Genomic DNA, 11,748 nt, shown 5'->3' with positions numbered 1-11,748 from the left:
AGAGAGGGGGAAGGCGGAGAAGGGAGCAGGGCTATGTGGGATGAGGCTCAGGACAGCCTTTCCCTTGGCGGGGGGGGACGTCTGATCCCGGGGCCATTTTGGGGTGTTTATAGCTTCTGACCAAAAACAGGAAGAATATCGACTCTTGAACAACTGCCAGGAACAGCCGCAAGCGTTGTACCGCAGACACGTGCCTCCAACGACCTTTTGTTTCGAGAAAGTAGAAATGTTTCACTTGGCTTCTTGAATAAAATATTAATTACAAAAACCCTGAAATGAAAATTTTCCGACAGTTAACAAAGTCTCCCCTTTTTTCTCCCCAAATGAAACTTTTAAACACACTCAACTCAAACTCAAAAAGAACCGCGTATCCCCCACCATCTGTTTGGCGGAGAAACGAGTTGTCAGGATAAAGAAACGGCCCCGTGCTACGGAGCAGCAGAGAAAACGCATGCGGAGCAGCCACAGGGGTTGGCCGGGGTCAGAAAAGCTCGCTTGCTTCCGGCACAGCAGCTGAATCCGCGTGGGAATGGCGAAACCACGGCGCTGGGATCAACTGGGCAGCGGCCGCGGGGGAGCCGGGGGATCTTCGTCGGCCAAGACAGGACACGTCCCCGGCGTGGCAGTAGGCAGGCTCGGCTGGAATGAAGAGGAAGGACGGCACGGGACTGGCGGCGTGACAGCGTCAGCAGAGCGCGGCAGGAGACACTCGGAGATGCGTGTGCTTCCGCTGCTGCCTTCACCCCACGCTGGAAACAGCCCCCGCTGGGCTCTTCCAAAACCAGAGCGTTTGCTCTCTGGCTTGGGCTACCCAAATGTAACATTTTTTTCCTTTTTTCCTTCCAGCACCATCGCCGCCTTGGGCGTGAGGTGCCCAAACGCAACGGGATGATGCCTTCCTTGCTTCGCTCTCCCTGCGGGAAGCTGCTCCGAGGAAACACCCGAGCCTGCGGGAACAACCGTGCCCCTTCTCCGGCCGGCTCCCGCCTGCCCCGTGCCGTCTGAGAGTGTCTGGGGGCCCTCGGCCGACGCGGGTGCTGGCGCCGGTCGCAGCGGCAGTGCCGACGGGTCTCAGGGCTTCACCCCAGTGCTGTAGAGCGGGTCCGCGGGATGCGGGGCTCGCGCCACGTTGGCGTAGACCTCCTGCTGCTCCGGGGGGGACGCGCTCGCCGCGGCATGAGCAGCCTCTTTCTCCTTTTTCAAATTCTGAGGAAATAAAGCAAAAAAAAAAAAAAGCCTCCTTCTCTGGAAAGCACAAACTTGAGGTGGAGCCCTAGTTCCTCTAGCTGAAGGGCTCTAGCTTGCAGGGTTTCTCTAAGGAAATGCCCCCTCCGAGCTGTCGGCCAAAACCTCTCGGCCACTTTGTGGAGCGTCCTTTCCCGCGCTGCTGCAAGGAACGGCCGAAGGGAGCAGAAAGCACCAGAGCGCCCGTGTTATCCGGGGTCATTCGCATATGGAGCAGGCACTTCCCCGTGGAAACCCCCTCTTTAGGTGTCCCACCCCTCCCGTTCCTCCTCGCAGCCCTTTGCCCACGCCACCGGCCTCCCCGCGTCCCTCCCGTGCACCCCAGCCCTGTCCCCGTCCCCTGCTCGGCACCGCCCTGCATTTTCCTACCTGGCGGCGCGGCTTGATCTCCGCGTAGCTGGTCTCAGCGCTCGCCAGGCTGAGGAAAGCCTTGATGTTGCTGTACAACAGCTCGCCGTCGGCCGGGGCCGCAGGGTGGTCGAGATCAGCGTACTGCAGGCTGCTCTCGGTGCCCTGAAACACGAACGCGAGGCGTTCAGCACGAGGAACCGCGTCTGGAAGAGCTAGCCTAGAAATCGGTGCTCCCTGTGCAAAACCTGCGGGCGATGGGTAGAAATTGCCGGCATGCCAAGCGCAGGACGTCAAAAGCAAGCAATTAGTTTCCGCCGCGGTGACTGAGGCTGCTTCTTGAGAACTGCAGCTTGTGGGTGAGAAAACCAGACTGAGACCAGCTTTGCTGGGGGGACGAGCACCCCGCGGCAGCGCCGTGCGCGGTCCCCGCTCTACTGGCTTCCCCCGAGAGCCGAGCCTCAGGCCCTCGACGTTCGGACCGTCCGGAGGCTGCTTCCTCCCCAGCGGCATCGGATTTGTGTGCAGGGAAGAGACACCACGGTCTGGTGCAAGTCCCGCACCACCACGGATCCTAGTGCCGTGTCTTTGCAGTCAGGAGATAAACTCCGCATTTTGCAGTCTGTATGTGCTCGTAACCCGCTGCTCGCCCGCGGGTTTGCTCGGCTCGCCGGCAGCCTTTCCCCGCCGCGGGACAGCTCTGAGCGAGCGACCCCAGGGCGCGCGGTGGCCTGCCTTACCGTGTTCGAGGCGCTGCGGGTCATGCCCATCTCTATGGGTGCTCCGGCCGGGGCTGGGGGAAACACAGATGCAGTTAGACACAAGGGCAAACCGGAGGCTCGGAAACGCATCGGAACTGCGCGGTCACTGCAGATCCCACCATGGAGCAGAAGGGGAACCCGCTGCTCTGTTACTTATCTAAACCAAAGCTCTTCTTTAAATAAAACCAGATCCCATCTGCCGGCGGGTAGCCATCCCCAGCCTTCCCCCCATCCTTTGCTCAAATTTTGCATCTGAGCGTTTGCAAGCCTGGCCGGTAAAACCGAGCACGTGTGGGGAAGCTGCAACGCGTAGACCAGCTCAGCTGTGCGGGGCCATACGGATCCCCAAATCTGCCCTTCCCCAGAGGTTTTGGTGGCACACCACGGCCGTGCCAGAGCCTCTGTTGGGGGCAGCAGGACCCATCTGACTGTCCCGCTGCTCTCTCCAGGTAAGGAGAGATCTCCCTGATCTTCTCCTCTTGGTCACAAGGCGAAAAAAGCAGAGAAGTCACCCAACGGAGGTCAGGAATTGGGTGGATCAGAGAGGGAATGGAGAACAAAGACAAATAGAGCAAAAGACAGACTCTGGCACAGAAACACTGTCTCAGAGTGATGCTGTTTCACCTGCCTTTTTTCCTCTTCCTGGACAGTTTAATGAACACTCCGGCAGCAAGTACAAGCAAAAGAAGAACCACCACCATGAACGGAGTCAGGACGTCTGTGACGAGGTCCAAGCTGCAAGAAAAATAGAGTTTCTGCTCTCACACTTCTCCTTCAGTGGCAAACCCAGAAGTAACTACCACGGAGCAGGCGCAGGTGATTGCTTCTGCTTGACCTAATGCCTCGAAACCAAGGCTCCGTGGTTTTCCGTCTGCAAGCTGGAGACGGAACAAACTAAACTAGGAACAAACAGGACATTTGGTTCTGAGCGCTGCTGCATCTTGAGGATTTTAAGGATCACTTACTGGGTCTGATTTGTCTCTGGTTTAGCTCCACTATTTGTTGACTTTCCTTGTCGTGGGCAACCAGACAAGGGTGATGTGTCAATGGGACTAGTCCCGGGAAGCTGGCTACCCCATGAACCTGCTGCTGGGAAACCTCGGCTTTCCCCTCCTCTTGCATCACCTCTAGGTGCGAGACAGGCCGGGGGGGAGGAAGTTCTGCCACTCTGATCTCACACTTTGTCAGCCCCGTGGGTGAATTTAGATGTGACTAAGAGGCAGAAGAGGGCCCCGCTCAGTGCCTACTGGACTTTCTGCAAGCAAGCGGTCCCTCTGAGTTTTGGGGAAGGAAATGGTGTCACCACTGCAGTCAGAAACTACTTCTTGCTTGGCCATATCCTGCATCTTGCTTAAGCTGCAAGCGATGCAGTGGACAGACAGGGCTTTGGCGGGGCCAGCCCATCGGAGGTGCTGAGATCCTTCTCCATGCAGGTTTGGTGGCTGATGGCATGCAATGTTGGTCTCTAAAGGCAAAAGCAGGAGGTCCGAACCCTCGGAGGGAGGTGAGAAGAGCCTGGAGGGCTGCAGGGCTCCAGCTGCACCGGCTGGATCTACTGGGACCCTCTACTGCAAGACCTCGCACGTGGAGGTGGCCGCCGCCGGCAGCGGGAAGGCGATCCCGGCACGGGCGGCAGCTGTACTCACTGTCGAGGGCTGGCACCTCCGTGGGGAGAGGAGTCGGCTCTCTCTTCCTGAGCAGTTTTCTCTTGGGCAGATGCCTGAGTGGGGACTGATGTGGAGGTAGTGAGAGCAGGGTGCCCTGCAGTTGAGGGAGATGCCGGTTTCAGGGGAGAGGAGGAGGAAGAAGGAGCTGTAAAAAAAAATAAAGAGAAAAAGAAAAAGAAAAAAAGGGAAAAAAGGGGAAAAAAAGACAAAATAAGACAAAATAAGGAAAAAAGAGGAGAGGCTCAGCCCGACTCGCTGCCTCCTTGGGGGAAATGCTGCGGATTTGGCAGCGAGGCAGAGGTGATGCACTGACCGTCGGGCCAGGAGAAGTCACCCCCCACCCCCCCGCTGCGCCGCAGCACGGTCCCCGGGGTGGGAGGGCTGCGAGCCCCTGCCCTGCCCGGGAGGGAGGGAGGCTTCTCGCCGCAGGAGCTCGGCAGCCACATCCCACCGCATGCACGTGCACACAGGTGCACTCGCCCTGCAGGGACGGGGTCTGGGCACCAACGGCAGGCACCAACACAGTGACCCTAAATAAGGGTCCCACCGCAGGGGCTGGTACCCGGCGTGAGGGACGGTGCCCAAGCCCCGGGCCCAGACGCGCTGGGTCCCCAACACCGGGGAGTGAGGCAGCCCTGGGCAGGGAGGGATTCCCTAACGCTGGAAAAGACGACGAGGAGAGCACAGACGGTGCCAGCAGGACGTGAGCAGGGAGGAAAAGGGGACGGGGAGAGCAGGGGGGAAAGCAGAGCACGAGCCCGGACGGGATGGGGTGGCCGGGCACCGAGAAGGGGCCGTGGTGAGACGCGCCCAGGCGCAGCAGCCTGCAGACCCAGGTGACCCATCGCCTGGCCGTCCCGTGGGGCCGGCACCCACCTCCTCCCCACCGCCCTTTCCGCAGCCCCTGCTCCCGTCATTTGTACTTTGGCAGCAGGGACGGCAGCGTTGGCCCAGGGGACCCATAACAACTTACCTGGGGACACTTTCACATGTACTGTGTGACTGTCATCACGAATTGCCCTTCTCACCCCACACCGGTAGGTGCCCGCGTCCCCCTCGGTCAGGTTCCTCACGGTCACCGTGAACACCCGCTGCGTGCAATTGTCCCGGATGGAGACTCGGCCCTCTCGCACCACGGAGCAAGGCTTTGAGGTCTTGATGATGTGAGTTTGATCAGCACAGGTGTAAATTATTCCCGGTTTGCACCAGTATTTTTCATGGGTCTCGAAGCCATTCTTATACGCGCAGGACACCGAGAGGGACCCCCCCACGCGCCCCTGCACGGTGGGGGGCCCCGTCACTGCCCAGCAGCCTGCAGAGACAGACAGAGCCGGGGAGTCCCGCTGCCGCCTGCCCTGCTCGCCCCACGCTGTCGGGCTGTGCCTGCCGGCCTGGCCCCGCTCGGCGCAGCCCGGTCCGGTCCGAGCCGCCGGGCTCCCCCGGCCCTACCTGGCAGGAGCATCCAGGCGAGCAGCCGGGCGAGCCTCATGGCCGGGCGCTGCAGGCCACAAGGCAGCCCTTTCGCTGGACGTGCACCTCTTTGCATGTACTTTGGCACTTTGCTTCCTCTTCCTTTCGAGCGTCTTTATAAGTCACTGCTGAGGTCATCCTGGACTTTCTCATTTCCTCTAGATCTCCATTGACTTCCTGCCCTCCCCTCTTTGCTAGCAACCACCATGCCCTGGCCCTTGCTGCCCCGTGCCATGCCCCTCGTCCCCTGGAAGCACCAGGACCCTCACGGTCTTCCCTCGCTCCTGTCATCCCTGGCACTGACTTGCTAAAGCCTGAGCTTTGTTGGTCAAACCCTTAGGCAGAAGCTCTTGGGAATTAGGGCAGGGCTTGGGGCCAGGAGGGTTACAGGCAGCACGAAATACAAAGCATCCTGTGGCCCACACTTAGGGACCTGGTCTGGGTGTCACACAGTCCATCTCCCACAAGCCACGGACTGGCCACTGGCTTGAACCCAATCCTGCCGCACAGACCAGCTGCTGGTACCGTCAAGAGCTCTGGCCTTGGAGAAGGCGAGGAGACAGCTTTATTGCAAATGGTCACATCTGGTCTAGCGGTGCTGAAGGTGACGCTTAGCAGAGACACAACCTGACTTGTCACCGTCCCTGGGTCCAGGCCCCGACGGGGGATCTCTGCAGAAGAAGGGCCAGCCCTGCGCGGTGTCCCCGCGCGTCGCCCAGGGCGGGCGCCGGGCTGCTGGGCTGCCGGGCTCCCGGTGCAGCCGTTCCGGGGTCGGCCGGAGGAAGGGGGTGAGGAGCGGAGGAGCCGCGCCAGGCGGCTGCCAGCTGACAGGCGCCGCGTTCGCCGGAGAGCGGCAGTCTCTTCCTCCGGCGCCCAGGCCTCCGTCTGACGTTTTCTTCCTCTTTAGGAGGGGGACGGGCGCTCCGCGGGCCCTGCGTGGCGGGGAGGGATGCCCAAACGCGAGCCGCTGATGCCCTCAGCAGGGCTGGCCGAGATTCGCCCCTCGAGCGCGAAGGCCTGCGGCTGGGACCTGGCCGGCGGCGCATCCGCATCTGCATCCGCATCTGCGTCCGCATCCGCATCTGCATCCGCATCCGCGCCAGGTCCGCGCCCGCGGCCCTGCTCCTCCCGCTGCTTTGGCTGGGAGCTGCTCCCCCCGTGCGGCTCGTGGCGCTGGGGCAGAAGCCGTCCCCGCTGGGTCCCGGACGGGGCACCCGGGCTCTATGGGACGGGCATGGGGGTCTCACCTGCTCCGCCGGGTGCCCCCTGCCTGGCGCTCCTCCGGTCCCGCACACTTATCCGGATGGCGGCGCCAGCCAGGCCCAGGAGGACGAGGCCCTTCGCGGCCACCAGCAGCAGGAAGCAGAGCAGGAGCGGGGACCTGCGGGCGAGGGGCCATGGCTGTGCCGCGCTCCCGGTGCCGCCTCCCGCCCGGCGCCCGCAGCAGGCGCAGCCCTCGGCCGCGGTGCCACTGCCGCATCCCACGCTGTCGTGCGGTGCCCCGCGATGCTTCTGCTCCGTTCCCCCGGGCGAAGCGGGACGGCGCTGCCCCCCGAGCGGAGGTGACCGCCTTGAACGCTTCTGCCCAAAGCACGGCCGGTGCCCGCGGGACGCGCCAACACTCACCCCAGGGTGGCACCTACGCGCCGGGGGGGGCTGGGACCGCTGGGGCCAGTCCCTGGCCGCGGAGAGGGCGACGGCCGCAGCTCGGTGCCGTTGGGCAGCCCTGCTGAGCGGAAGGGAAGGGAAGGGAAGGGAAGGGAAGGGAAGGGAAGGGAAGGGAAGGGAAGGGAAGGGAAGGGAAGGGAAGGGGGACGCTGATCCAGGGCACGACGGGCGCCGCAGTGCTCCGCGTCCTGCCCTGGGGCTGCTGCGCCGGCCCCCTTCCCCTCCGCTCCGGCGGCCCCGGCAGGCGCGCCGTGCATCGGGAAAGGACCGGGCGAGGGTGATGCTGGTGCCTGCAAGGACCAGACCTTCAACCTGCGCAGCCACCTGGTGAGGAGATGGGCAAGGGCAGGGCTGGGGCGTATTTCCCCTTATTCCGCGGGGAAGTGCTTGGCACTCCGGGGCTGACACGAAAAGTACCTTATCCATGTGATGCCACGTCCCCTCCCCGGGCCAGCAGCCCCAGCAGCCCTCCTGGCCCCGAGGAGAGGGGACAGGCGCTTACCCGCAGCCACGATCACCTCCACGGCGTGGCTGAGGTCCCTCCACAGCAGCGCGATCCCGCAGAGGTGGGTCCCGGCGTCCTCCCGCGACAGGTTCCCCACGGTGACGCGGAAGGCGCGGCGGGAGCGGTTGTCCGCGATGGCGAAGTGGCCCCGGCGCTCCTGGGGCCGCGACGGGGCCGTGGCGACCAGGTAGCGCCAGCCGTAGCAGGTGAGCACCAAGCCCGGCTTGCACCAGAAATTGGGGGCCATCTCGAAGCCTTTCTCGTATCTGCACTCCACGGACACGGATCCTCCCGGCCAGCCATCCACCGCGGGGGGCCCCGACAGGGCCCGGCAGCCTGGGGGGACACACGCTGGGTGGAAAGGCCTTGGAAGGGAGCGGGCTTGAGCCCCGGGAGCACCCGGAGCGTGCCTTGCACCCCACGAAGAAGCAAACCGTTGCCAGGAGCGCCCTGGTCTCCCGTGCCGAGCCTTCATCCCCATCGGCTCTGCAGGAGCCGGGGGTGCCGGCACTGCCCGCCAAGCGCCCCGGCAGCGGGAGCTGGTGCCGTCCCCGCACCCACCTGGCAGGAGCACCCAGCCGAGGAGCAGGGAGAGCATGGTGCCGCCGCTGCGCCGGCCGGGCGCCTGGCCGCGGGGAGCCTGCCCGGGCACTTCGCTCACCGCCGGGCGCTTTGAAGAGCCAAACCGTTGCATCCGCAGCGGAGATTTTGCAACCTGAGCCCGCAGCTCGCCCTAAGTTCCTGCTTTGTAAGCGCCCCAGCAGCTCTGGCATTTCAGTTCCTTAAACAACGTTAGAAAGAGCCAAGTCTTCAAGGCTTCGCTGGGGAGCAGCAGGGAAGCTGGCCGCGCCGTGGGAGGCGGGATGCCGCGCGGCGGACGTCGCTGCTGGCCCTGCCGTGGCCGCTGGCGTCGGCCGTTGCGTGTGGCACGCGCGCAAGCAGCAGCGTTCCTAAGGCGCTCGGCACGGCGCAGGCTTTGGGGAGCCGCAGACCCTGGAAAATATCAGGAGCACCGAGAAAGGGGCCCATGCTGCAGCTGTGTCCGACGCGAGCTCCACTCTCGGGTGGAGAGTTGCCCTGCTGGGGAATGGGCTTTCCTAGAGGAAAGCCAACGGGGTGCTTTTCCCGGGAGGGGAAGGAAGGCTCCCGGCCCTGCTGCAGGAGAGGCTGCAAACACTGAGCCGGAGCAGGGGCCGGCAGGCAACGGGCAGACAGACGGACAGACAGACCAAGGCTTTATTGCAGAACCATCTTTAATCGGCAGCTCCTGCACATCGAAGACGGCAACGCGTTTGCGCCCAGGCCTGGGAGCCCCGTCAGTCCCACGGGGGCTCCGGCTCAGGCGCAGAGGGTGCAAATCCGGGACCCGGGGGGAACGGGAGAAGTGCTCCCCCCGGTCGGCCGACGTCGCTGAGCCTCACCGGGTGCCGCTACCCCAGGGGCATCCTGGCGGAGGAAGCGCTCCGCGCCCCGGCAAATCCCCTCTCGGCCCAGCACGGAAGCAGCGCGGGGGCTGCCGGGGGGGGCGCAGGCTTTGCTGGGGCACAAGCGCCCGGCGTGCGGCAGCTCCGGCCGCGGGGCTGCCCAGGGGCCGCGGCTCGTCCCCGGCGGGACGTGGGGGCGGAGGGGGCACCGTCCGCGATGGGGCCGCCCCGGTGCCCGGCGGCGGCTTTTCCCGGGGGCTGCGGCTCCTGCACCTGCTCCAGCACGCCAAGGCCAGCAGCACGGGCACCTTCGCGCCGAGGAAGAGCAGCAAGTAGGTGATGCCGAGCCAGGACCTGGGCAGCGGGAACGAGAGAAAGGACGGTGAAGCTGGAGCATCCCGCCGGGGGGGCGAAGACGCCGACGGGGAGAGGGGCTGGGGGCTGAGCCTGCCCCGGTGCGGACCCTCGGGGGTGAGTCTCGGCCCCGCACCGTCCCCACGGCCTTTTTGAGGTCCCCGTGGCTGTTTGGAGCCATGCAGGCTTCTCCGGTCAGCTCCAGGCAACGTGGGGGCGAAGCGGGGCGCTGCTCTGTCCCCCCCTCCCCGCCGGCCCCGCGGGATGCTCTTGGGGGCCACTGCAGTCGGCAGCGCCTGGGACACGCGGGGAAAAGGCGAAGGGGCCGTGTCCGCCTTCGGAGACACATCCGGACCCCGACCCCAACTCACTGCGCTGGAGGGTCCGTGCAGCCCATGGGGCGCGCAGGGGTGGGTGCCGGGGGGCTCGTGCCGCTGCTCTGTGTCACCTTTGCCAGGCTGCTGGCCTCCGTCGTGGCCGAAACGGCTGCAAGGAAGCAGAGAGAGAGTCAGAGCCATGGAGGGAACCCCGGCCTCAGCGCCGCCGGAGCTGGAGCCGGGGTCTCCTGCCCTCCAGGCGAGGCGCAGCCTGGCCCCGGTGGCTCGGTGGCCCCAGAGGTGGCCCCAGCCCAGCCCCCCGCACTGCCGCCCCGCCGGCATCGCCGCCGTCTGCACCAGCGCCCGGCGCGGCGCTCGCTGCTGGGGCCGGCTCCGTCTCCGGGGGGTGCGGAAAGTGCTGACAGCTGTAGAAAAAAAACAAAAAAAAAAACCAGCCATGGAAATACCAGAAGTGCAGCGCTCCGAGGCTGAATATTTATATTTTCCTCGGAGAAATGTTGTGCAAGAGCATCGCCGCCTTGCCGGACTGCCAGCAGCCCCGAGAGAGCTGGGCATGGGGCACATCCCCAATTAACCACAGGCGATTAACGGAGCACTGTGGAGGAGCAGGAGGGAAAAGGGGGGCTTTTACGGGAAGGGGGCTCGAGGATGGGCTGCCAGCAAGGCCGCGGGGGACGAAATGCCGAGCAGGAGGGAGGAAGGGAGAGGCTCTGTTGTGGCTGCTCCTCGTCCGTTCCTCGTCCGCCTCCGTCGCCCCGGCAGTCTCCGTCCCCGGCCAAAGCAGCGGGTCTCTGTTGCCCCCCCGGCACCCCCCCGGCACGGGGCACAAAGCACGCTCCGGGCTCTCCCGGGGAGCCGAGCACACCGTTACCTGCCGAGACGACGACCTCCACGGCGTGCCACAAGCCGAGCCGCAGCGTCCTGGCCACGCCGCACCGGTACCAGCCGGCGTCCGCCGGCACCACGCTCCCCAGCGTCACCGTGACCGTGCGCGCCGTGTGGTTGTCCCCGATGGACACCCGGCCCTCCGTCACCCGGGCCTCCGAGCCGTTCGTTCGGATGATGGAGGTGAGGCACAGCCAGAAGAAGTCCAGTCGGCACCAGTATTTGGGGTGTTGCTCGTAGCCCGGCTCGTAGCTGCAGGACACCGACAGGGACCCGCCTGGCTCGCTGCTCACCCGCCGGGGGCCCGTCACGGCCCAGCCGCCTGCGGGGAAGGGGGGGCCGCTGAGTCCTGCCCGCCCCCGGCGCCGGGACGGGGGGGTTCAGGAGGGGGCTGAGCCTGGGCTCCTCGCTGACCCCGCAAGCCCCCTCTCCGACCCTCCGCCGGCCACGGGAGGAGGCCTGTTCTCACCTGGGAAAAGGACCCAAATGGGGAAAATCCTCATTCTCTGGCTTTTTCCTCCCGACGAGGACTTTCCCCCGCGGCCATCCACAAAACGCCCCGTCGGGCAGAGCCTTTACAAGCGCCCCGGCTGGAAGAGGGTTTCCCAAGCGCGTTCCCCCCCGTCACTTCCTTGGGCAGCGCTCGCTCCTCCGCGCGCCTATGGAGGACCCTGGATATCTCGCTGCAGGCGCTTGCTTCCTCCCCGCTTCCAGGGAGTCTGAGTCACCCCGGCAGCGTCTCATGACCCGTCGCTGAAACGGCAGCCGCCTTCCAGCGAGACACCGCAGTGCGGGGGGCACCCCAGCCCCGGCCCGAGACACCGAATCCCGGCCAGCCCCTGCTCACGGACCGGTCTGGGCCGCTGGGAGGGTTTTGTGGATGGGGACGGAGGAGGAGGAGGGAGCGTGCGGGTCAGGGTCGCCTTTGGAGGGGGGCTCCAAGGAGATGGTCATGAGCCCTGCTGCAACGGGGGGCAAGAGCTGGGAAGGCGCCCGTGCTGGAGGAGAAGGCGCCCTCGGGGCTGGGGTCCCGCGCACGGTGCCCAGCCGGCTCCGCGGCTCCCGCGCTGGCTGCCGGTGAAA

General features: G+C 65.0%; 2 protein-coding genes across 2 annotated transcripts; both read right to left on the bottom strand.

Moving 5' to 3' along the window:
• Nucleotides 1-248: 248 nt before the first annotated feature.
• LOC106500029 (CMRF35-like molecule 6) lies at nt 249-5,516 on the bottom strand. Its single transcript, XM_013961710.2, has 7 exons — nt 5,471-5,516; nt 4,995-5,333; nt 4,001-4,166; nt 2,983-3,089; nt 2,334-2,386; nt 1,615-1,758; nt 249-1,206 (listed from the first exon to the last, which is right to left on the bottom strand). The coding sequence occupies exons 1-7, from the start codon at nt 5,508-5,510 to the stop codon at nt 1,072-1,074; spliced, it is 984 nt and encodes a 327-aa protein (XP_013817164.2). The 5' UTR covers nt 5,511-5,516; the 3' UTR covers nt 249-1,071.
• Nucleotides 5,517-8,916: 3,400 nt separating this feature from the next.
• LOC106500028 (protein CD300H-like) lies at nt 8,917-11,748 on the bottom strand. The gene is made up of 4 exons (XM_067308457.1): nt 11,135-11,748; nt 10,652-10,987; nt 9,814-9,928; nt 8,917-9,442 (listed from the first exon to the last, which is right to left on the bottom strand). The coding sequence occupies exons 1-4, from the start codon at nt 11,166-11,168 to the stop codon at nt 9,082-9,084; spliced, it is 846 nt and encodes a 281-aa protein (XP_067164558.1). The 5' UTR covers nt 11,169-11,748; the 3' UTR covers nt 8,917-9,081.

The sequence above is a fragment of the Apteryx mantelli genome, chromosome 19 (assembly GCF_036417845.1).
Source record: "Apteryx mantelli isolate bAptMan1 chromosome 19, bAptMan1.hap1, whole genome shotgun sequence".
NCBI classification, from domain to species: domain Eukaryota; kingdom Metazoa; phylum Chordata; class Aves; order Apterygiformes; family Apterygidae; genus Apteryx; species Apteryx mantelli.
The sequence above is the reverse complement of the archived record's forward strand: the minus strand, read 5'-3'. Positions and strand labels throughout refer to the sequence as shown.

Bases quoted from the DNA above. Each gene is read 5' to 3' on its own strand.
- LOC106500028 (XM_067308457.1), bottom strand. From the start codon at position 11,168: ATGAGGATTTTCCCCATTTGGGTCCTTTTCCCAG. The intron at 10,988-11,134 runs GTGAGAACAGGC...CCTTCCCCGCAG, and splicing joins CATTTGGGTCCTTTTCCCAG to GCGGCTGGGCCGTGACGGGC. The intron at 9,443-9,813 runs GTGAGTTGGGGT...CCCGCTGCCCAG, and splicing joins TGCACGGACCCTCCAGCGCA to GTCCTGGCTCGGCATCACCT.
- LOC106500029 (XM_013961710.2), bottom strand. From the start codon at position 5,510: ATGAGGCTCGCCCGGCTGCTCGCCTGGATGCTCCTGCCAG. The intron at 1,759-2,333 runs GTAAGGCAGGCC...TTCGTGTTTCAG, and splicing joins CCCGCAGCGCCTCGAACACG to GGCACCGAGAGCAGCCTGCA. The intron at 1,207-1,614 runs GTAGGAAAATGC...TTATTTCCTCAG, and splicing joins AGATCAAGCCGCGCCGCCAG to AATTTGAAAAAGGAGAAAGA.